This window comes from Telopea speciosissima, chromosome 10 (assembly GCF_018873765.1).
Source record: "Telopea speciosissima isolate NSW1024214 ecotype Mountain lineage chromosome 10, Tspe_v1, whole genome shotgun sequence".
Taxonomy (NCBI): Eukaryota; Viridiplantae; Streptophyta; class Magnoliopsida; order Proteales; family Proteaceae; genus Telopea; species Telopea speciosissima.
This window is the reverse complement of record NC_057925.1, coordinates 52,202,619-52,227,146: the sequence shown is the minus strand read 5'-3', so window position 1 is coordinate 52,227,146 and position 24,528 is coordinate 52,202,619. Positions and strand designations below refer to the sequence as shown.

Here is a 24,528-nt window from a genome sequence, read left to right as displayed (position 1 = left end):
TTGATGAGAGGGGTGACTACAACCAGTGGCATCAATCATACAAAGGTCCTGAAGCCACTGAATGGAGTTTGGCCAATCTGTCATGTACCCAATAGACAGCGCCTTCCTTGCTAAAGCATCCGAGACACAGTTCATAGCCCTAGGAACAAAAGAGAAGATAACAGAGGAAAAAGAAGTCCTTAGTGTAGTCACGTCTACTCCCATTGGATTACTAGCGTTACAGTAAAGCGTTCGAAGTCCTGAATCACATTTGCAAAGTTACCCAATACTAGGGTTTCTCAAACGGTCGGTTCGGCCTAGGTTCTGTCGGGCTGAATTGGTTTTCGGTTTGGGAATGAATAAGACCAAAACCAAAACTGTCAATGAACTTCGGTTTTGGTTTCGACCAGGTACAAATTGGTTTGTTTCAATTTTTCAATATCGGGTTAATACCAATTTAGATCGGTGTATGTTCAAGCTTAAACCATAATGCATGGAAAGATTCAATTAAACACCTTAAATTCATGTTGTAATTGGAACAAAGATGAATAAATTGTAAAAAAAATATAACTAATAATTAAATCAATGGATAAATAGAATTTGTAAGGAAATCATTGTTTATCATTGTAAGGAAAAAAAAACTAATATCAAAACAATGGATAATGAACTCTACTATCAAATCATTCATTTTAAGACTAAGTTTGATGTTGTCCAAGGCAATCAGTTGAAGCATAGTTACAAATCAATTTTCTTTTTCATAACCTCATATTCATTAATTTGTAATAATTTTTTTTATAATAAAAAAATCTTCTCATTAATATTGAAATCAATGGATAATCATTTTTATTTTTTTTTGTAGATAATGGATAATCAATTCACCTATTCAAAACCTCAAACTCAAATGGTTTTTTTTTATCAGTTTCATTCAGATCGGTTTTCGGTCTAGATAACGGTCAGTTTGGTGCGGTTTAATTTTCAATTAGTATTGTCATACCCTAGTCCAAAACCAATCCGATAAGGATCTATTCGATTCAGTCTAAATTTTTTCGCACGGTTTTATCAGTTCAGACTAGGTTTCTTACCTAAATTGACGCGTCCCTTCCTTGGATCGGGGATTCGGTATCATATTGGGCCCAACCAATTCACTTACTTAGTAATGGACACATGTCATCATGTATATATATATATAAAAAAAACATATTACCCAAAAATGGGTTCTGATTTTTACCAAACTGCCCATACAATCTTTATTTTAACTAAACTACTCAAAACAAAGATGCCTATTACAAAAACTATCCAAAATAATGCCTCTCCCTCCTTCCTATGTATTTTTTTGACATTTTTTCCCTGATTTCCTCGACATCCCCTCTCCATCACCACCTGCACCCCACAACTGGCCACCCCACTAAGAAAGCACCATCGAAGATGGCATTCACCAGAAAACCCACCTCTCCGCGTGCTAGCGACTATTGCCACCAAAAAACCCTCCTCAACCCCTTTTTGCAATTCTCAATCCCTCTAAGACCCACCTCTTATGGTGCCACATAAGCCGGTGGATCCTTATCAGACCCCTCCCAAGTCTGACCCCATCTCCCTCCGTCCCTTGGGTCGGACTAAAATCAAATTCTCCCTCTCGATCTCCAGTGTCCTCACACAAACCGGGAGGATCGAAATCAGTAAATAGTTTCCGACTCTCTCCCATGGATTTGATCACGTGGAACAGGAGGGGTAGGTTCTTAAGAGAAAATATTGGATGGTTCAACAACATAACAGATTGTTGGAAATTATTATCCAAACCACACATGATATCATATGTAAATAAGGGGAATAAGGGACTCATCTTAATTGTAGACAAACCGAAGTTGATGACAACAACCTTAAGCACCATTTAAAGCATCACAAATCTAAAAAAAACCATGAAGAAACTTGAGGAATTGATGGGGTTGAGTCGTGCCAAATAGTCACTCCCCTTAAGACTTAAGACTGTAGACGCCTCCATGGTACAAATCTGATTCTTGCGAATTAGCTTGCAAGATAAAACAACTTCCCAAACATGAGGCTCTCTAATAGTGATGCATTTCACTTACTAACTCATAAAAGGCATGGAGGTGCACTCAATTGGATATAAACAATAGAGAGAGAAAAACCAAAACAAAGATCTATATCTTTGATTGTCTTCAAAGTGAGCTAAACATCTCAAAGATCCTCTCTCTATATATAGGAGAAGAAAAGACAACACCAAATCTTTTTCCATAGAAACATGTCTTTCAATAACCACACTCATTGATCATTTGGGTGTGATAAAACCCTATAATATTTGGAATTATATATTTTAATCCATAGAAAATTCCAACAAGGACATACAAGCAAGATTGTAGCTTCGTTTTTGCACTTACTAATAGGGGTTTTCAAGCCTTCAAACCTTTCAAGCATGTGGAATTGCAATCGAGTACTAGAGTTCCACCTCAGCTGATGGTAATACTAAAGGGACTTGGGTCCTTTGTAACGCGACACAATGTGTAATGCACATCCAACGGGTTGCAATGCTTGGGCATGCACCGGTGTATTGGGCTGCCTAAGCATCACGGACCGTCGAATGATGCACTACACACTACGTTGCGCTATAGAGGAGCCCCACTCATATTAGAGGAGTTCCCACTCATTGTAATAGGAATTTTGTTTTGTGCAATTGAGTTAAAGGAAAGAATGAGTGGGCAATATGGTAAATTGAAACCAATTTTTTTTTTTTTTGGGGGTAATCATGTAATTTTTCCAAAAATCAAATACATAATAGATAATGGCATTGCCTGCTCTATGTCCTCGTTACATAACAAGTCGGCTTGGTTTGCATGAATCGTTATCCTTTCTTGTTACAGCACGGTGCTGTACTACATCGTGCGGTGCTGCAGAGGTCATGTGGCATAGCGGGCCCCACATGGTGCACATGGCCTCTGCTGCCATAGCACGATGCAGTACAGCACCGGGTAGTTACAGCATAGGATAAAAATTCTGGTTTGCATATATGTCAACTCAGCCACCCGGCCCTGGCCGTACCACCACTGGACGTGACGTGGACTAATAATAGCGAATATGGGCTATTGGGGTGGTGGGAGAGGCCGGGGGGTGGGGGGGGGGGGAGAAGAATTCATTTTAGCTATTGGGGGTGATACTGGAAACTGGATGAGATATAAGCCAAACGCCCCCGTGCGTGGATTCCAGACGGGGGCGCGTACTGCGAGCGCTGCTCGGCGCATATAGAACTTCTTTAATTCATATAGATGTCCGTTGGTCTGCCTCTCTTAAGTGCTTAATTTTGCCTTGTAATGGATATATTGGTAAATCTCGATCGAAACACCACCTCTCCCTCCCCGCCTTCCTCAAAACTCTTCACTCTTTTATCTTCAATAACATATGCGTCTTCATTTGTGTTAGGGAATATCCAAAATGCAGAAGAAAGAACCCCAAGCACTTGATTACTGGATCGAAACCTCTGATGCAGTTGCTCGCCAATTTAAATTCGAAGCGGATGGCCGTCTCTCTGTTAGTCTCTTTCATTTTATAAGACTCTCTCCACAGTCTGCTTTTCTTTCTTTCTTTCCCCACCTTTGGTGCTGCTTCTAGGGTTCATTGTTTCATTTCTGTAAAATTTTGGAAAACTATTAAACATATGATTAAATGAACATTCTTTGTGAGAGTTTTCTTTCTGTTTGATTACTTTTTTCCACTTCTTGTTTTCCTGTTTTAGGTGAAAATCTTTACGTGTCTACTTGTTTTTTTTTTTTTTTTCATTAAAATTTTATGAAGCATGGCTAGTCCTTTTGTTTGAATTTACGTAATAGTTTGTGAAGAAGCTATTTAAATTTTGTACGCTTAAGGTTTCCTTATGTACTGGACACGTCCTTGTTTGTTGTAGCTATATAATTCAACATCATACATGTATACTTTTTTTATATTGAAATGAATAATGCATCTGTTTGCTACCACAGGCCATTACAATGTTAATTGTTAAGGGATTAATTTATCGGTCACACAAATTTGCATGCTTACAAATAATTGTATTTCTTTAGTTATAAATCTTTCTATTCAGGCAGTTGTGCTTGACGAATGACCTCCAGGTTATGATCCATTCTGCTCATTCACTGGGAAGATTTGCTTGCAATTATTAGTTCATGAGGCCCAACCCTCTCAGCAGATATCATCATGGGATTTGGGAAAATCTCATTATTTGGGTATTTAATTAATTAAGTTTTCCCCACTCCTGTTCATGGGTGTCACGTTATCAATCGCTGATATTGTTTGTAATGAAAATGAAAAGAAAGAAAAACTGCTGCTGCTCCATCAGAGTAATGGTAGAACTTGGGTAGAACTTCTAAAGAGGGGTTACTTAAGCACCGCTACAATTAATGAGTGAAGTATAGCTTATAGGCAAGTTACATTAAAAAGAAATAGGGCATACTCAGTGCACAAGGCTCCCGCCAATGCGGGGTCTGGGGAGGGTCACTCTGGTCATTCTGACACTCTCCATGACCACTAAAATGAAACTGGAATCTTAAAGCTCAAGAAAATAGGAGGTTTAACTCAGGAATCCATTTATATTTAAGTAATTAAATCTAATTACTATAATTACTTAACTGCGAATACTTGTGCACTAATCCATATTAAACTTCAACTCCTCTTTGTAGTTAAAGATGATGAAATCTCGTGGAAAGAGTACCTTCTCTCTGCCTGGGGGAGGGGAGAACAAAAGACATTAGTTGCAAATATTTCCAAAATGGTGCTGTCTAACCTTTGAAGCCATCAATCCTTGATACGTTCATTGATTAGTCTATTGGATGTGTTCTCATATTATGTGAAGTGAGAATGAAAAGCATAACTTCACACAATTACATTTGTGGTAGAGCTTGGAAATAACTTGCAAGTGAATCGACAGGGAGAAAGGTGAAGCATATGTGTACTAATAGCGATAGACTTCCTAGGTTGATAATACGGTAACTTGCATAGTTGTCACAGCATATAGGCGACCCAAAGCGATGGAGGGGGACTAGACGTAAGGTGGCATCAACAAGGCGTTCAAGGTGCCCCACCTAGGAGTTGTCTTGATAACTATGGTAACTTGTGTTAGTTTCATGGTAACCGTTGTGTGGGAACTGTAAGTTGGTGTCTAAGGAAATGTGGTATTGGATCTTCTTTAGGTTTTCTACTAATGAATAGGTAGACCTTGTCTATATGAGGGTACCTTGTCTGATGGAAGGGTGTATTTCTATAATTGAGATTTGAGAATTTGGTTGGCCCAAGCTAAGTGAGTTCTCTTAGTGAGAAAGTTCAGTGAGTCTTCTCCTATGGGTATAGTCCCAAACCTTTAGGTGTGTGAATCTCCAATGTTTTTCTGTTGCATGTCCTGTGTTCTCTTTCTACTTTGGACTGCATCATAGATTTCAAAATTGCTTTCTGGTTTGGCTGGTGGTTACTTGATCATTTAGTCAAATTGAACATTATGATTTTGGGACCCGCTTATATTGGTAATGTAAAACTAGATATGAACTAACCTAACCTCGATAGGATCACAAATACAACCCCAAACATCCACTGTTTTCCAGACATATAAACTTGGTCTAAACAGCAAGTAACAGTAGGTTAAAATAATCCCTGCAACCCTTGACAGCACCTAATAAAGGTATTGATAACCCCAGATCAAAGGGAACAATAAACAGCACCTAAACAGGCTAGCTGCAGGACATAAACAGGGGTCAAAACCCAGAAATCTCTAGAACTCCAGATCAGCAATCATCAGCCACTTGATGGGCCTCAAACTCCCATCGAGTTTAGTTCCTAATAGGGTGGTTTGGTCCTCCAAATCTCATCTGATTCTAATGGTGTGATGCAGAGATATGAACAGGTCTTGAAATTAGAAAGTAATACGGTGTAGACAAACCAGCCGTCAGATGTCCAAACAAGTGTCGAAGAGGGGGGGTTATGTATGGATTCAAGCCACCAAATATCAGTAACAACCGATGGATAGATGCTCAGATCAGAGAAATGATGTAGATGCAAAATCCTTGAAGAAAACAGAACCGCAGGTGCTTGTATGTATTCTCTGATCAGCAACCAAGGCAGCAGCAACTGAGCAGTATTAATGGAGTAGCACTGATGATCAGCAGCCTCTGTGGAAGGCTCGATTGGGTTCTCAGATGCTCAGAAGTTAGAAATCAGAATAGGGCTGAGATTGGTTTTGATTGGGAGAATTAAGGGAAGAAAGGGATAGGCTATCCCATCACACGCCTCAAATGGTGTAGGTGTTCATCTCGTGCTTTGCTGTATATATGGATGTCGTCAAAGTATAGCACAAATTTGTCAATGAATGGTTGGAGCACTTGTGTCATGATTTGCATAAAAGTGTTCGGAGCATTAGTAAGACCAAAGGGTATAACCTTCTAATCGTACTGTCCATCCTTGGTCTTGAACGCCGTCCACTCATCTCCGGGACAGATTCGAATCTGATGATACCCACTCTTCAAATCAATTTTGATGATACCTAATAAGCCTAGGAATATTTACTATTTTGCCACTATACTATTAAATTGAGTTTCCTATTATTCTATTGGGCCCACAGCGAACCCAAACAGGGGTTTTGAACCCCGGGATCGTATCAATCAGACAATGTCAATTCTGTGAGAGATCGGTCGATCGGGCCCAATCGTGGTTGATATTTCGTAAGTTATCAGGGTGTTATCGCTGTATCGACCTGGATTGGGTGGATCAATGTCCTCTAATCCCACATTTTTTAAATCATGATAGTATCACTCTTAAAGTTGTTCTATATTTACTTTTAGGGCTGATATTCTCTGTGCCGCAGCGCAGGCTGCACCCAGACACATGGGCTGGCCATTCAGGGGGGCGGGGTGGTCATTTCGCCCACCCCCATTTGTCTGGGCGCAGCCTGTGCCCCTGGCACAGAGAACATTTGGCCTTAATTTTATTTTGATTTGTAGCTAATATATTTTGGATAGTCACCATGACAAAATAGAAGATTATTTGCCATGCTATTGAATGCTAATTTTTGTTTTTCAGATTGAGATTTATCATGTTTAAGATGTTGTGATCAGCAGGTGCATGTGTTGATTCTTATATTATTTCTGGAAGCATTGCCTGTTCAAACTTTGCACCCCTCCAACTAATTGGATTGGGACTCTGGTTTCCTTGTAGGTGAAGGTTATTGATGACTCAAGGCCTGTACTCCCTAGAATAGTGGAGTCATTCTTGAATCAATTTTTTCCATCTGGATACCCATACAGGTGATCAGTTCAGTCCATTCTTTTCAGCACCACAAATTTTGGTATGTCAACTGTTGCTTTGTAGCTTATTTTATTTTCACTGCTTGAGCAGTGTGAACGAGGGTTACTTAAGATACTCACAATTCCGAGCATTGCAACACTTAACAAGTGCTACTCTATCTGTGCTATCTACTCAGGTCTTCTCTTTTTTCTTTTTCCCCCCGATTCGACAACAATTCAGCGTGTAACATCCAATGCTATTGTTGCTCATTATACGTCTCTGTAGAGTGGTGGACATCCATGTAAATTTTGGCATATTGTGAAGTCTGATGCATAACTATAGCTATGGATGTTAATTGAATTGCTTCATCTTTTATCATTTATTAGTACCCCCAATGTGGGTGTTGGCTTTTCAATATTCTTACTCCTTTGCAGTCACTGCTATTTGCTGCAGGCTTGCGACCTACCCCTGCACAGGCAACTGTTGTGAGTTGGGTAAGAACTTGTGAATTGGACCTTTGATGCGAAATCAGATGCATTTTTTAGGGATCTAACTATTCACCTTGATGTCATGCAGATTTTAAAGGATGGGATGCAGCATGTAGGAAAGCTAATATGTAGTAATATGGGTGCACGAATGGATTCAGAGCCAAAAAGTTGGAGGATACTGGGTTCGTATTTTGGTTTGGGAACCTCTTACTCAAAATCATACAGTCCTTTACAAGATATATTATTGCCTGGTCAGATGTATAGGGGACACATATGATGTGACCTAGTGGCAAGATATGTTTCACCTCTACAAGAAAGCCATCTAATTGCATGTACCTTCCACCTTGCAGCTGACGTTCTCTATGACTTTGGTACTGGCTTGGAAGTTCTTTCTCCATTATGTCCACATCTTTTTCTTGAAATGGCTGGCCTTGGAAATTTTGCAAAGGTATCTACCAATTGTGGTTTTTCTCCATTGCTGATGCCTGCTGTTCATCTGATGCTGAAGAAAAGAAAAAAGAAACATTCAAATTGATAAAAGATACTGGTGTTAAAAAAAGATGGGAGCTTTGACTTTGTTATTTTATTTGGTCATTATTTGTTATTAAATTTTGACTTTTCCTTTGTAAGTATTGATTTGCATGCTTTATTTTTCTTTATCTTTGACTTTGCAGGGAATGGCAGTTGTGGCTGCAAGAGCCACAAGATTACCTATATATTCTTCGTTTGCTAAAGAAGGGAACCTCAGTGATCTATTTGCAAAAGGAGAGGCTATCTCAACTCTATTCAATGTTGTAGGAATGGGCGCAGGCATTCAACTGGCATCTACTGTATGTTCATCAGTACAGGGAAAGGTACAATTTTTTGGTTATCACGAATTCATGATCTTGTTTGGAATTATAATGTATGGCTATTTCTAGGTTTGTCTTTTATTGTTGACAAAAGTGCATCTGAACTTTGAATTGTATACTAGACGTAATGAACTCTTTCGTTTATCATTTAAGTTTTGCAAATTCCTACTATGAGCTTGTTGGCTACTTATTTATTTGTTTGTTTATTTATTTTTAATTTGCTGATGTAAGGATGAGAATGAATTTGCAACAACTCACTTTTAATGGTTTTTCTTCCTAATAAGTGACCAGGATACACAGATGAGTTTGCGCTTAATCCTTTTTAAACTTTCAGTTTCCATCACAAGAAATTTGAAGCTTCATGAAGCTTTGCCACTTCTTAGAAAGGACATCTGGTTGATATCTTACACAACCAAATCTTTTCTTTATATTCTCACTCTTTGGCAATTGTTGCATGTTGAAAGTTAATCTAGAAGCCTTAGTACTTGTGGGATCCCCCCCCCCCTTCTTTTGGTGTGTGTTGGAATGGAACTGTGTAGCAAGTGGGTTATCCTTTTATTAGCTTTAATAGCTCACTTGTTGGACTCTTGAAAGAGGAACTGATTATTAATAGTGATCTGGGCTGCAACAACCTATTTAAGGAATGTTTAGTGCAGCACTGCAGCGTCGATGTTCACCTTAATATGGTATACGCATGTATTGCCTTTAATATGTCTTTAGACAAATGGGTGATGGCACAGAAATTTATCTTAAAAGTTCAAAAAATTAAATAGCCAGAAGCTGGGCTCCTCTTCTCTTAACGTCGAGCAAGAACTGAGAATCTCTTCAGATACTGGAGATATTCAAGATATGTGAAAAAAATCTCTTTGTACATTTTTTTTTTTTGGGGGGGGGGGGGGGTTGCGAGGGACTGTTGGTGGAAAAAAATGCTTTATCTATTTTTTATCCTGTTAAGTATAAGGTGTTTTCGTTTACCCAAAAAAAAAAAGTATAAGGTGTTTTTTCTTAACTTTTAATAGCTCACAACAATTATTCAGCTTCTTATGAAAGAAGCACTACCAGATAAGCCAGCTAACTGTGGTTGTTTAGGTTCATAAACCACCTGCCAACAATCTATATAATGACACTCCATTTTTCAGAATTTAATCATGTGGGATATGATGGCTTTGTGTTGGCACACGAATGCTGACATTTACAATGAGCATATCTAATCTTCACATCAGGTGCAATGTCAGAGACCAACACCCTTGCAATGTCCTTATTTCCTGGCTGAGTGCTGAGTTTCTAACTCTCAAGCTGCTTGCTTACCTTAAAAGAAAGAGCATTACTAAACTGTCCTAGTTTTTATTACTGAAGGAACAGTTTTTTTTTGGGGTAAACCATAAACTATTAGAGTAGGAACCTGCATGCTACTTAATCAGGATACTCTAGTTTTTCTTACAGCTGTAGTCATAATTGTTTCATTAATAGAGATAAGCATAAATGTCTCATTAATAGAGATTCTTGGAGAAAAGTTAAAATCTAACTCTACTCAGCTAACTCTGATGCCTACCATGTGGCTTGGCTACTTCAACCCTATTCTGCTGGATAGAAGATATATTAGTGGTCATGGATTTATTTTGGATTCTCTTCACATGTCTAAACATCTTAGAAGATTATATTTAAGCATTTGGGGTTAAATCAAGAAGTTACTACATTTGTAAATTCATATTTACTGGTTTCAGTAATTGTTATTTTACCGTTTGAAGTAAAATAGAATTAACTATTTTTAGTAAATCACAGTTTTATTTGTTTCAATCAAAATGCCATTTGTAGTAATTCCAATTTTAATGTGTTTTACTTTTTTCCTTAGAAAAAAATATGCTTTGAATTACTAATTGTTTCAGGTAAAAGTAAAAGGGAAGAGCTTCTTCTCCTACTCTCCAAACGATAATACTGAATGCTGCATTACCTTGAAAGAAGGTAGCAGATAGTGCAGGTTTCAAGATGATTTTTTTTCCACCTCTCAATTGAAAGATTAGTCCCTATATTGAAAGAAGGTAGCAGAAACTTTCAGGTTTCAAAAAGATTCTTCTTCTGCTTTTTCTTCCCCTATTGCAAAGGGGTAAAAGGGAGGGAGGGAGGGTGTTCCATTATCACATAGAAATGTCATTTGTAATTTCTTAAGTTTATTTGTAATTTCTTAAGTTTTTCCATGCCGGTTTTTACATTCCATGGCTTACTCATTCAACATAATGTGTTTACTTGACACAATTTGAACTACACTTATTTGAAGAAAAAAAATCATTTGGCACCCAAAGGATCTAATAATCTTTTTGCAGGCTATATAAGCTCTTTAGCGCGTAGCATCTCCTAATGATTCTGATTTTATAATGTCTTGCAGTTGATTGTTGCTCCTCTTCTTTCCATCATACATGTTTACTGTGTGGCTGAAGAAATGCGGGCAACTCCTATTAACACGTTGAATCCGCGGCGGACTGCGATGGTTGTAGCCAATTTTCTCAAGGTATGATCCCAAACATTAAACTTTCTCTAAGAGAATTTTTTTTCTTCTAGGGATACAATTTTTATAAGGGAAAATATTCACTAGGTGGTCCAATCAAGATAATCTTATCTTCGCCCACAATCTTGAGCTACACAGAGGGCTGGTGTTGGAAACTGAGCATTGGATGAGTTGTTCACTTGTTCCCTCATGGATTAGCCACAAGTCAATTTGGGCTCCCATCTTAACCATATGACCCATTTTGTATTGGGCTTTTACTCTTGAATTTCAATCATTAACTAAAATTGTTGTGGTTGAATTTTCAGCCAGTTTTCAAAGCTTCATATCTTATGTGGGAAAATCCTATTGGGCTGAAACTTACCATATGATGAGTGGACAACTTGTCCAATTTATAAATGGAACTGTTTTGGTAATCTCTCATTTTTTTCCTTTTAAAACTTTTAGAACTACAAAATATTTCTTTTTCACTTTTTGAAATTTTTTTTTTTCGAGTCCTTTTAAAATGGGTTTAAAAAAAGACAAACCGACATAGGTGAACAAGTAGGGTTTAACGTTTTGAACGCCAACAAAGCTGCCATGTGGCAGATATTTGGACCATCAAGGAGACCATATTAGTATATTCTATCATTATTCTTCTTCTTGTTGCCATCTGATTCTTTCATCTACTGAAACCCAAACCAGACAGGGAAGATATCAAGCCCTGCAGACTTGAGATACATGGAAAATCTTTTCTTCCCTGGGAGAGCCATAGAAGATGCTGGAAGTGTGAAGGTGGGCAGGGATCTACATAAGGTTGTCAAACCTTCAAAACTTAGTGAACTGAGAGAGATGTTCCCTGAGGAGAAGTTTCTTATAAATTGCGGAACTAAATGGACTGACATTGTGCTGGAGCACAGTGCAACAGGTGAGGATGCATTGAAGGGGTGGTTGGTTGCTGCATATGCTGCAAGCATGGAAAAATCAAGCCATGGGACAAAGGAAATTCTCTTACTAGAGTCTTATGAGAAAATTGAAAGCTTGTTCCCTTCGTTTTTGTCTGAACTGAAGATGAAGGGATGGCATACTGATCGTTTTCTGGATGGAACAGGGAGCCGTTTTGCTTGGTAACGGTATGCAATTCCTTTAAAACCCTATTTATTCCAAGTCCTTTCAAAACTCAAACTGTATGGATGATGTGGTGAGGAGTTCTTAAAATTCAAAATGGGTGCATTTCAGAAGGTCTTTCTGCCAGTTTATTAAAAAAGGCTAGGGCATTTCTGTTAGATTTGTTACTCTGGTATTTGTATGGTTTTATTCGATATTTGACTTTCTAGTTAGATTGTTGAATCCTTGTTTATATAATTTGATGGTACTGAAATTGTTTTTGACATTTTTTCCTACATCAAAGAAAAGAGTAAATGAAAAGAATTTCAACCTCATGATGTAATGTCATTACATTTTCTAGGAGGATGTGAAATACTTTACTTTGAAATATACAAACTTCTGCTGCTGTTATGCTATTGATAATTTGTGTGGGTGTGCAGTCTACGGCAATGGTTATCCGTCACCAAATAATAATTTGTAGTGCTATCATATCATGCCTATGTTACATCTTATCACAATATCATGCATATATATATATATATATATACATAGGGATAAAGTTCTCTGCACTGGGGGCACACGGTGCGCCCAGATGCACTCACAGGTAGAGAACGTCGCTCCATATATATATGGGAAAATGTTCTCTGTGGGGTGGGGGGGGGGGGGGAGAGCAGGCCGCACATGCCCAGACAGTGGGGGGCAAAATGACCAAACCACCCCTCATGAAAGATGGAAATCCCCCCCGAGATGCCAGCATGCGTATGGCCCCTGCGTTCCCCCCCCCCCTACCCCCCTAATTGTATATTCGTTTAGAGATACATTGTTGTGATTCTATTTGGCTCCCTGTTTCAACAGAAAATACTTATCAGGAATTTTCTTCAGAGCGAAAGCAAAATTTGACAACTAAAACAAAATTGTGAAGAACCTATTTTACTGGCTGCAATAATTTATCACATAATTTTTTGGATGTTGTAGGGAAGAACAAGAACTGCAAGCTCTGGAACGCTCAGAGACACATAACATGATTGACCAATAAATGGGGGCTACAAATTAACCATTTGCAGGCAAGCTGGATTTCTTTTCTTTTCTGTAAAAGGAAGTACTACAGAGAAAATTCTTATGGGTATAGTTCCTTAGCTTGTAACTCCAATTTTCTACATTTTCTTCTCTTTCCCTCTCGGAAGAGTGTACCTAAATGGAACTTGTATAACAATTCTGTGGCATAAGGGCTTATCCGTCACAGTCCTCCAAGCATTCTTTCCCATGTTGTGAAACTTGTAACTTGTTGAAAGAGGGGGTTAAAGGCTTTGACAAAAGATCCTGTTCACTATTTGCCCGACTTGTAAAGCTACGGATGGATAATTTGGTTAATATGTCAATTTGGCTACTTAGGAAGCTAAGGCTGTGTTTGGTATGCATTCTAGGTCAATTTTGTCTTCTCGAACGATAAAAACAACTATTTTTATGATCCAAAGAATACAAAATCGATCCAAGTTCAGAATTTTCGTTATTATGAGTTTCTTAATTTTAGTTTCTAAGTCTTGCTTTTTGGGAGTAGCAACAAACAACCCTTTTTATGCGTTCTAAGGCTCAAACAGTAGTTTACAAGACACAAATTTTTGCTGCATGTGTTAATATCTGCACTTTTGATCATCATGAAGCACGAAAAGGGATCCGATTCATGATTTCCTGATCGATTCCAACAGAACGAGAATCGGTGAAGTCCAATTTAACAACCCCACAAGTTCGAGAGGAGCTTTCTAATTACGAGACTTACCAAAGATAATTTACATAAGAAAAACGAGAAATGATCAACTGAACTTACCAACAAGTGAACGTATATCTCAAAGCCAATCACATTTTAATTTGATTTTCATAAAACCCCTCCTCTCCTTGTAAATGGCAAAAATATAACAGGTGGTTGACTCTCATATGTACGTTCACCTATTGGTACGTGTAGAGGACCGAACTCAAAAACTCCACCAGATAAACCTAAATACTTAATGGTGTCGGATGTGCTTAGGCTCTGTTTGGTTGCAAGGAAAATTAAAGGGAAAGGAAAAAGGTAATGAAAATTTTCAAGCTTAAAAAAGGAAACTTTTGTATTCACTACTCCAACATGATTGTATAATTGTATAAGGCTATAAGCTACTTAAACTTTTTGTCATATTTAGTAATAATACTTTTTAGATGTAATTTGTACGGGAAAAGAACATTGTTTGGTCGTGCGGTTCCTATGCCAAGACACGAGCGTGCGAATTTACTGCCCTGTCCATTATAAAATCGAAAACCCATTCATGTTGATGCCCTATGTGCACTCTCATTGACCCCGCGCTGGTGAAGGGCCTACACGACCAAGCAACAATCATTTAAATTTAATAACCAAGTATAGAATGATTTTTTATTTTGCTTGCAAACAAACGAAGACTTAAGGTTCAAGTATTTAAGATAGCATGCATGACCATAGTTAGCAAAAAAGGTAACGGCAAAAAAACAAAGTCTTAGGGTAAAAAATTTGCAAGTGGATGGTCAAATAAAATTGTAGAAAATGGAAAATGGACGGTATGGGCTCTAAACGGCTATATTTAAAAAATAAAACGGAACTAAAAAAAGGACACTATTCTCATAGAAATTGAGGAATTTTTATGTGAAATGCATGCTTCTAATTTCGATATCCGTGCATTGACCTTGAGTTGAAGTGATATCATGAAAATCTAGCCCATCCAATCAAATTTACGTTGGTGAAAGAATCAGGCCGATCAAAATTAAGGGAAGAGAGATATGATCATTTAAGTTCAAGGTCTTAAAAAATGCCAAAAAAAAATTAAAACGTATTTTAAATGCGTTTAAAACAGGAATGCTTGCTATTTACAATTTTTTCTCATATATTTAACGCGTTTTTGCTAACAAAGTGCATGCCTAGCTGCTAATAATAATCAATTCTTCAGTTGAAAAGATGTAGACTCTAGTGGAGGCCACCACATATTAGTCATCGAGAAAATGAGATCTCTTGAGAGTTCCGTGTGTTCCCACGATGGCAGAAACAACCTAACTGCTTTGACAAAAGATGGAAATTAAAAAGGTGGAAGAAAGGAGTAAAAGTAGTCAAAAAACAACTAATCTGAGTTGAAAGATGATTAGAGGTACACTAAACAAACAAACAAATATCAAATTATCAGAAAAAAGAAAGGTGGATTAGTCAAGGAAAATATGGTTAAAGAAATTAAGCCAAACAGGTTCTCTTTAGATTCATGCATGGTCGTGTATATATAATTTGGTAAGAAAATCCTATCTTTTTTGGATTTTTTCTCAGTAGTCAATATTATTTCAAAACTCTTAACTGAGTTGAAAAAAGCAGTCAAATTTATTATTAGATTAACGAGTCAAATGAAATCAATAATCAAGTAATTAATACACCTAAACGACTAATCTGACTGAAGAAGTTGCAATACAATATATTGACCCAAGTCAACTTTGTTTTCATGGAAAGTGATCCGATAAGCCTTCCCTGATTGTATGTGCTACAGTGATGGTTATGCGAATGTAATAAGATTACACAGAAAGATAATATAAAGTTGTAGTGTAGTTTTATGATTGGGTACGATGTCTTGTATTCCATCGTTTGCATAAGTGGGTTAATTCCGAAAGACCATTAAGAGGCCCTAGGGCCTCGAGGCCTAGAAGAATCGGCCCACCTTGCACGTTTATCTTTGTTACTGGAGGCCTCAACGAATTAGTGGGTCCATGGCAGGGGTTCGAGGCCGGCAATCCTTGAGAAATTTTTTAAGGCTATATCCTATATGGGTATTTCGATACATTATCTATATAGGGTTTACACTATGATTTGTAGCGAAAGTTATTTCTCTATAATCAATCTGAGAGAGGTGTGAGGAAAAGCGACTGTAACCCTTTTCTCCATTAATAGTGAAACAAATCTCATGTCAATGTGGATGTAGACAATCTTTCTGAAGCATATAAATTTTTGTGTTTGTGTTAGTGTGATTATTTGATGTGTTTATTCCAAACTGTTGTCAAATCCTTGTGGAATGATATAGTCCTTGATTAGAGCCTCTAGAGTCACCCTAAAATGATTGGAAGCCTCAAAACAAAGTTTTTCTAAGGAAATGGAGTTCTAGTTTAATTCCCTCCTATGTATTTTCTTCTCCTTTCTTGGCAGTTTTCACCTAATATTGCTTATTGGGCCATCAATACTGACAAAACTAAGGTCATATTCTTTAATCAACAACATTTATCCGAATTGATAATGAAAATTGCATCCATATGCTCATATAGAAAATTTAATATGTTAATTAGTTTGATTTAGTAAATTAAAGACATGCAGGTGTATTATGTTTATTAATTATAAAGAAACTGGATTGTTAAGTTGCCATATTAGAAGGCTGTTGGGGGTATATAATATGGCAAAAGCTTAAAAAAGATAATCCTTTAGTGGAACTATCTAATCCTAAAAGTGACTATAAGGCAGGCCATATTCTTTAATCAACAACATATGATAATGAAAATTGCATCCATGTGCTCAAATAGAGATAAATTTAATCTGTTAATTAGTTTGATTTAATAAAAGACAGGTATATATTTTTTTATGGGAGAGGGTTTATTATAAGGGCAATGTAAGAAGGAATATACACACTATAATTAATGAAGGGTCGGAAAATGGTATCATTCATACGGGGTCTACATGGTCAAAATAAAAGAAAAAAATGTCAATATGGGCCCACTGTTTATTATGTGATGAGGGTATAAAGGAGTCTGTACTAGGGCAATGTAACAATCTTTTTCTCTATATTTATTGTCAAAATAATGGATTGTTAAATTGCAATATTAGAGGTTTTACTAGATTGTACACTAGTTTCATTTTCCACAAATTCATCAAATCTATCAAGCGGCAAAACCAAGTGTATAGACCATGAAAACACCTGAAGACTGTATGGAGTGGAAAAACAAAACCCAATATAATATAGGACCGAGCTTTCCTTAAGCCACGATCAATGGCGTATCCACTGACCAAGGCCTTCTATCGGTATTCATAGAGGATTGTGCACAATAGGCACAGTATGTTTGATCTTTCGTAAATAAGAAAGGGGGGGGGGGGTTGCAGATTTTTATGGCCATTGATGGGCATGGTGATCCTTCACCGCATTATGGAGGAAAAAATACTTCTTTCCTATAATATATAACCGCTGAGAAAACACCAAACAAACAAAGAATTCACCATAAAAAATACAAAACCCAATAAGAACACCAGCCAATTTTTTTTTAAAAGGGAAGTGGTGTCCTTTTTGGGTTCAATTTCTTTGAGTGAATATTCAATTTTTTTCATCAAATAAATAAATAATTAAAAAAATATTGACTAGTTTCTACCCAAAAAAGAGTATTAAATTATGAGACCACCAGTTCTTGTTTGATTATTTTTGTGGAAAAAATAATTTTGGCTGATTGCACAGTTGTTGAGCCCAGACATAGGAACGTGTATATTTATTGTCCCATTTCTCTCAAAATAAAAAATCATAATCATGTTGATACCTATGCATGTGTTTTCATTGGCCCCCACATTAGTGAGAGGCCATGCAACCAGACAGCAATCTGTTACCTTTTTTTGTCCTTTTTTTTTTTTTGTTATGAAAGAGACCTCCAATTTGTTGTCTTGAATTGGGCAACATAAAAGTATAAAACTATTAGATATGGGTAAGCATGGGAATATGCCTTGTAGCTTTTTGTGTTTGTACTATTAGGATGTTGGGTGCACGTGCGAAATTCTTGCATTCATCAAATCATGTTGTGATCATGTGCTTCATCAATACAATATATAAGTACTACACTTACCTTCCTCTCCCACACTTTGGGTATTTTATTTAAATTGTTTGGTAAGGAAATGCTTAATTAATTATTCAATCGAGAGGAGCTCGTAAACTCATAATTACAAAGGTTCTGAATCCACAGAGTGGATAATGGTCAAACCTTCTGTCTCAACACGGAAAGGGCCTTCTTGACTAGAGTGTCAGCTAAGCTGTTACAAACTCTGGGAATATAACTAAACCTACAAAATTGAAGAGAAGTGGCCAGCTTTGGGTATTAAAATCAAAACAAAAGTGTTTTTTATGCTATATAGTGTTAAAGGTCGGTGTTCTAATGTGCATATAAAGGATCAGGAGTTAAGACCTCTCAATCTGAACGACAACATTTGGATAAAATAACTCAGAGCGAAATACTCCACTTTGTTGCTTCGAAGAAAGAAGGAAAAGAACGACATGGGACGAACTTGCACATCAATTTCATTAATCTTAATCGTGTCAAGGGAATGAGGCAGACTAGCAACCTCCTTTTTCTATACCTAGATGGATAAATAAGTACCAGTGTGACCTACATTATAGTCCTTTGTTTTTTGGGGATAGAATTAAGCCACATTATAGTCATTGGCTTATTGCATATTAAATTTGAAGGGAGAAAGTTCTCTGTCCGGGAGTGTGGCCTATGCCTACACTCCCATGAGTCTATCTCTCTCCTTCCTATTTGAGAAAAGACACCTCTACCCCCTTGTTTTAAAGAGGAGAGAGATAGACACATGGGAGTGCTGGCGTAGGCCACACTCCTGGACAGAAAACTGCTTCCCAAATTTTAATTTGAATCTTCTTTATTATTTCTTTTATGCACATTAATTTACATTTATGCAAATCCGTTTGGTTAGGCCTTAATCGGGCCCTTAATTTATACCCAAATGAGGCATAAGATCAAAATGGACCAACCACGTATAGAAAACGAAACTTATAATGATGCAGAAAAGAATGGAAATTGCAAATAAATAATCACAGTGCACAAGGATTTATGTGGTTCGGTAAGATTGCTTATCTCCACGGTGAGATGAGATTTGCTTCACTATCGATGGAGAATAGTGTTATAGTTGACCGTCATCACATCTCTCTTAGATTGTATTATAGAGAATGAACCCTCGCTACAAATTTATAGTAAAACTCTTTATAAGAAGTTTATCGAAATACCCAAATAGTCCTCAAAAAATATTTCTTCAAGAACTGCCATCTTCCCGCTAGTTTGTCAAAGCCCCACTAGTACAGTAGATTAACGTGCAAGTGGACTAATTCCTCCAGACCTTGAGGTTTACAACATCTAAACGGCCCTTCGAAATCAACTCACAAATCCAAGCGACGGAATACATGACATTGTACCCCATACATCACGTAATCAGTCCTATAAAGTTAAAATTGAGATGGGTTAATAATTGGTCAATTGGTTATGGGTCTTTAAATGGTTTTTTCATCAACCCCCCTCCAAAAACCAAAAAAGAGAGAGAGAGAATGGATCATCTGCACATAGGTGCAGGTGAAGGTACATGTGAGAAGAAATCACTTCTTGTAAAGAGTTAGTTTCCTATATTTTATCCCCGTCCACCTCAGTCCCCCCTATAGAGATTACCCATATTGTAAAGGACATTTGTTTTTTAACAGAGTCTTACAGGGAAATTACATTTTCCTTTATTACCAGGGAGACTAACAGTGTGGTTGATTCCTGGCCAGGAAGGCCTTAGCTTGTACTACAAGTTGGCCTGTCACCACTCCTTGGCTTGCTGAACTATGTATCTCAGATTCCAGGCGTTTTTCTCACTCTATGAATAAATAAGTTCGTTTTCAACCAAAAAAAAAAAAAAAAGCAATCACTTCTCTTTTTTCTTTCATAACTACCCCCTCCCCCTTGTAAATGGCAAAAATGGGACAGGTGGTTACCTTTCACATGTACGTACAGAGGAACTGGACTACAAAAAAAAGGTCTTTAAATGGTTTTGACTAATTGGTCTTAAATCTTAATCGTACAATTACTATTATTATTATTATTATTATTATTATTATTATTATTATTATTATTTTTAGCATATTTTGAATAATGGATTGTTAATCAGTTCTTACCCGGTTGGGGTTTTGGGTGATTCAATTAATTGATCCTAATCAATCGGTTTATCGGGTTAGACCAAGACCGACCAATTAACTTTAAAAAATATATATTTCATAAAATTAAAACTGGATTTTAAATATTTGGTCTCTCTCTCCTCCATCGGTGGCCTATAGTGAGGGCCTTACGTAAACGACACGGCCATCCCATATTCCATTTTGAAATTAAGCATTAATGTGAGTTGGTAAGCTAGGTTGAAAAACATTTTGATTTAATGGATTTGGTTTTTAGCTAAAGTTGCATTACTCTATAAGATTCTGAATCTCTGATCAAACAGTACCGAAATGAAACGGAAAATTTACATGCATGGGTAACATCAATATTCAAAGGATGTACCCAATGCATGAGGCTCCCGTCATTGCTTGATCAGGGGAAGGTCATAGTATACAATCTTACCCTTTTTTCGTGGAAAAGCTATTTCTTGATTCGAATCCAGGACTACCACGAAATTAAAGCTGTATTTGGTATGCATTTTAGGTCAATTTTGCATTCTTGAATCATAAAAATAGTTATTTTTATTGTCCGAAAATACAAAATCGACCTAAAATGTGTTTCAAGAATGCATACCAAATGCAGCCTACCTACGACATCCGATATTTCATTTATCCCAATTAGCTTTACTTATAGATACTAAGTTCAAATTAACTAATCTCATGCATGCATGCATGCATCTTGATATATGTACAAGAAATTCTAAGGTACTTATACTTAATGAGTGACTTAATTAGCCAAGTCAATGTGTCAACACCTAATTTGTAGTTTTGCACCATGCACATCATATGGGAAATGATCATGTTACCAAAAAAAGGGAGAAAAAAAAAAGAAAAGAAGGGGGGGGGGGGGGAGATTATCAAAATTAATTCAGAAATCTAATTGATAGACCAGAAAAATATAGTTTCATCAAGCTACACTTGTTGAGGTTTCAGATTGTTGTCTTATCCTGAACTCAGATCACCTATTTATACATGTACGCTTCACGTATGGTTAGGTAATACCTGTCTTTTTACTTTCATAAATGTCCTTCATGCGCACTCTTAATGGCAGCATGAAGGGACGAAACATTTATGAAAACATAAGAACACATGGAATTACCAAACCATATGTGTAGCATACACGTACGGGTAGGTAATCCAAACTTGTTCTAGCTAGGGATGGTTTCCTTTAGTGTAACTAGCTTGTAAGCAAATCTTTGGTGATCCTATTGAATTGAAAAAACTGGCTCTCCTCTTTTTAATGTTAGTGTTCCCTTTTTTTCGATACCCAAATGTAAGTTAAAGGAAGATCATTAAGAACATGCACTTATTATTTTCTGGTGCAATCAAGAGCAAGTACTTAAGTTTAGTAAATATTATTTTAGTTGCCAACAAATGGCATGACTGATATCAATACTAGTACAAACACAGAAACATAATTTGGAACCCTATGGATCTATTCTTTTTTTTTGTTTTTTAGTAGAAAATAAGGTTATTCATTCATGTGCGCCCAACACCAAAGATTTGAAATTTTGTTAAAAAGTCAACTATATATGGATCTAACTCTAACAGATGAGATAATTAATACAAGATAAAATTAGTTCAAAACACACTATTAATTACTGGACCATATCGTTTAGATAGACACCCTAAACTTTAACACATAACTAATCCCAGAGATAAGATGAATTACGTAACCATTCATGCAATATTCCATAGTAATTAATTAAGCTTGACCAAATCAAAATGATCTCGATCTCTATGTGCATGCATGGCTTATGAAAAATGGTGAAACATGAATGTGGACGTTACCCTTTCATTTCATTAATTGACTGTTCTAGCTAGCTAGTTAGTTAGGGAGATTTTTCCTTCTTGAAGGATTTGGTTAATTTCTGGTCCTTGGTATTAGTTAGTAGCTTAGTGGACTTGACCTAGCTACCTAGTTAGCATGGTTCACCTTGCTGTCTTGTTGCTGCCACCAAAATTAGGCAGCGTTTGGTATGCATTTTAGGTTGATTTCGTATTCTCTGACTATAAAAACAATTATTTTTATCATCCGAGAATGCGAATTCGACCTAAAATGTATTCCAAGAATGCATACCAAATTAATGCTGCCTAAGTGTCATTAATTTGAAATATTCAAAACCCAATTAGATATATAGTTCATATTTTAGATGATTATGTATGCATAGATTGACCATTTAATTTTAGGGAATTGTAAAGTTGGTGTAAAGAGATTATTCAAATATTTAATGGATTATTTTATATATCAGCAAATAATCAGGTGGTATGAGACCAAAATCGTCCACTGTCGGTGGTGAAAAGGTCAGGGATTAATGCGCGTAGAATTCATATTTATTTTTTATGTTTTTTAATCCGTTCACAAAGGTGTTTTAATTTCCACTAACTTTAGTTTAATTTGGATATACCTTCACAGGACAGGCAGGAAGAGAAGAAGCTTATTATCTATCATGAAGAGTTGAATCAATATTATGGTTATTGAGTTAAGACCCTTGCTGTGAGGCCTTCAGCTCTCCTGTGCCATTAATAACTATAATGGGCTAGATTCTATTTAGTTCATCAATCCAAATAACTTGCTTGCAACAGAGATCAAACTTCAAACTAATGACCTTTTAGACCTAGAAGGTCAACGTTTCCTCACGACTCTGGGACTAACCGTCAAGTCTGCATAAGGAAATAAAGTTGTGCTTTCACTACGTACCATCAATTGGTTTTATCGTAGCGATAAGCGCTTGATTCGAAAGATCGATCAATAATTGGTATAAAAGTCAAGGTCGCAAGTTCGAGTCACTCTGCAAACGCAGAAGGGGGATGGTTAGGCCTAGAAGATCAGCGTCTCCTTGCAACTCTGTCACTAATCGCCCATCCTACATAAGGAAATAAAATTGTACTCTCATTATTACCAATTGGCTTTAGTGTAGCGGTAAACACTTGATCTAAAAGACCAACACAACAATGTCATATGAATTTATGAACAATTAAATTTGGTTAAACTGTGTTGGGGTTCCACGTGGAAGGCAGAAATAATAATCCTACATCGAATTATTAGGTATTCAAGCACCCTCTCTTTGAAGGCTAATTTTTAAAGATGAATTCTATCCATCAATTTGATGTGGGATTATTAATTTTGTCCAGAAATATATAGTTCCTAGCAAGCTAGCCACTTCTATTCTTTCAATCTTATGGAATAAAATTCATATTAATTTCACCCACTAATTAGTTAATATTCAAAGCCAATGAAGGAGCCACAAGTTAGGAAAGCATCATATCCACTCAACTAAAACTTAAGTTGAACAGTTCATACTCACCAAGAAATTTAAAAAGAAAAATGTAGAACCATTAAAAAAAACAATGTTAGACCTTTCAAATTTGTTTCCCAATCTAAGTAGTTCAACTTTGAAATATTTGCACCTCTTTGTACCTGCCTACTGACTTCAGCATCACGGCATTAATGTTGTAAGAAGTATATTAACCTTAATTAAACAATGAAAAGTGGATCAATTAAGTTGATCTCTTGTGGTTTAGTAACAACCATATGTAGGTGATACAACAAAACCAAGGTCAAAAAGGAAGAATTTTGATACATTCTCTACACAAATGTTTTAAGAGTAGTTGGTATTGAAAGGACCCTAAACCTACATTTAAACTATCTCTCTACCCAAAATTGCAAGCAAGAAGGAGGCAAGAGATAATGTTGGTGACCAAACCCACTAGAGAAAAACTTGAAATATTTGTCATTGTCTAATTAATATTAGAAAAGGCTATATCGTATAAGTAAGTACTGTAGTAAAGATGGAGACCATTAATACTTCTTCTTCACCCTCTTGGATTCCTTGTAATGGTATCTAAATCCATGTGGATGGCTGTTGAACTGCCAAGTGGAAGTAGAAAAAGAGGTTATATATATATATATATGGATCATAAAAGTCAGCTAGGTTTGATTAGTGTGGCTAATATATACAACCAACCAAATTTGATTTCTTCAATGGGTCATCATCAAACAAGTGAAACAATGCATTGCATGGCCTAACAATGATTGAAATTCAAACAAATAGAACAAACCACAACAAGCCTCTTTGTTTGACTCAACCTAAAAATTTTCAAAAATAAATAATATAACCCAATTCATTAGTGGAGTGAAAAAGAATGATTCATAGTTCAACAAGGATGCAATGTGAACACAGAGACTGAGTAAAACTAGAAAAAGGGTTTGAGTAAATTAGACAAAGAAAAAAAACTCAGTAATGCTATCCATCCATTAAATTTTTTGGGAGGGAGTTTTCTAAAAGGCAGCGTGGCCCCTGCGTCAACGAGGGAGCCAATGGGAGTGGGTTAAGAGACGATACGAGGATTGGCACCTTTAGTACCAGTACTGGTAT

The 24,528-nt window shown here is 36.7% G+C and overlaps 1 protein-coding gene across 1 annotated transcript; it reads left to right on the top strand.

Moving 5' to 3' along the window:
• The first annotated feature begins 3,281 nt into the window (after positions 1-3,281).
• LOC122643972 (protein root UVB sensitive 2, chloroplastic) lies at positions 3,282-12,580 on the top strand. Its single transcript, XM_043837557.1, has 9 exons — positions 3,282-3,519; positions 7,183-7,271; positions 7,363-7,447; positions 7,686-7,745; positions 7,828-7,921; positions 8,090-8,187; positions 8,414-8,593; positions 10,974-11,096; positions 11,775-12,580. The coding sequence occupies exons 1-9, from the start codon at positions 3,424-3,426 to the stop codon at positions 12,198-12,200; spliced, it is 1,251 nt and encodes a 416-aa protein (XP_043693492.1). The 5' UTR covers positions 3,282-3,423; the 3' UTR covers positions 12,201-12,580.
• Positions 12,581-24,528: the final 11,948 nt, after the last annotated feature.

What these genes read in the sequence shown, in the direction of transcription:
- LOC122643972 (XM_043837557.1), top strand. Translation starts at nt 3,424, where the DNA reads ATGCAGAAGAAAGAACCCCAAGCACTTGATTACTGGATCGAAACCTCT. An exon ending in AAAAAGTTGGAGGATACTGG is followed by an intron (nt 7,922 to 8,089) that starts GTTCGTATTTTG and finishes TCCACCTTGCAG; the next exon opens with CTGACGTTCTCTATGACTTT. An exon ending in GCCTTGGAAATTTTGCAAAG is followed by an intron (nt 8,188 to 8,413) that starts GTATCTACCAAT and finishes TTGACTTTGCAG; the next exon opens with GGAATGGCAGTTGTGGCTGC.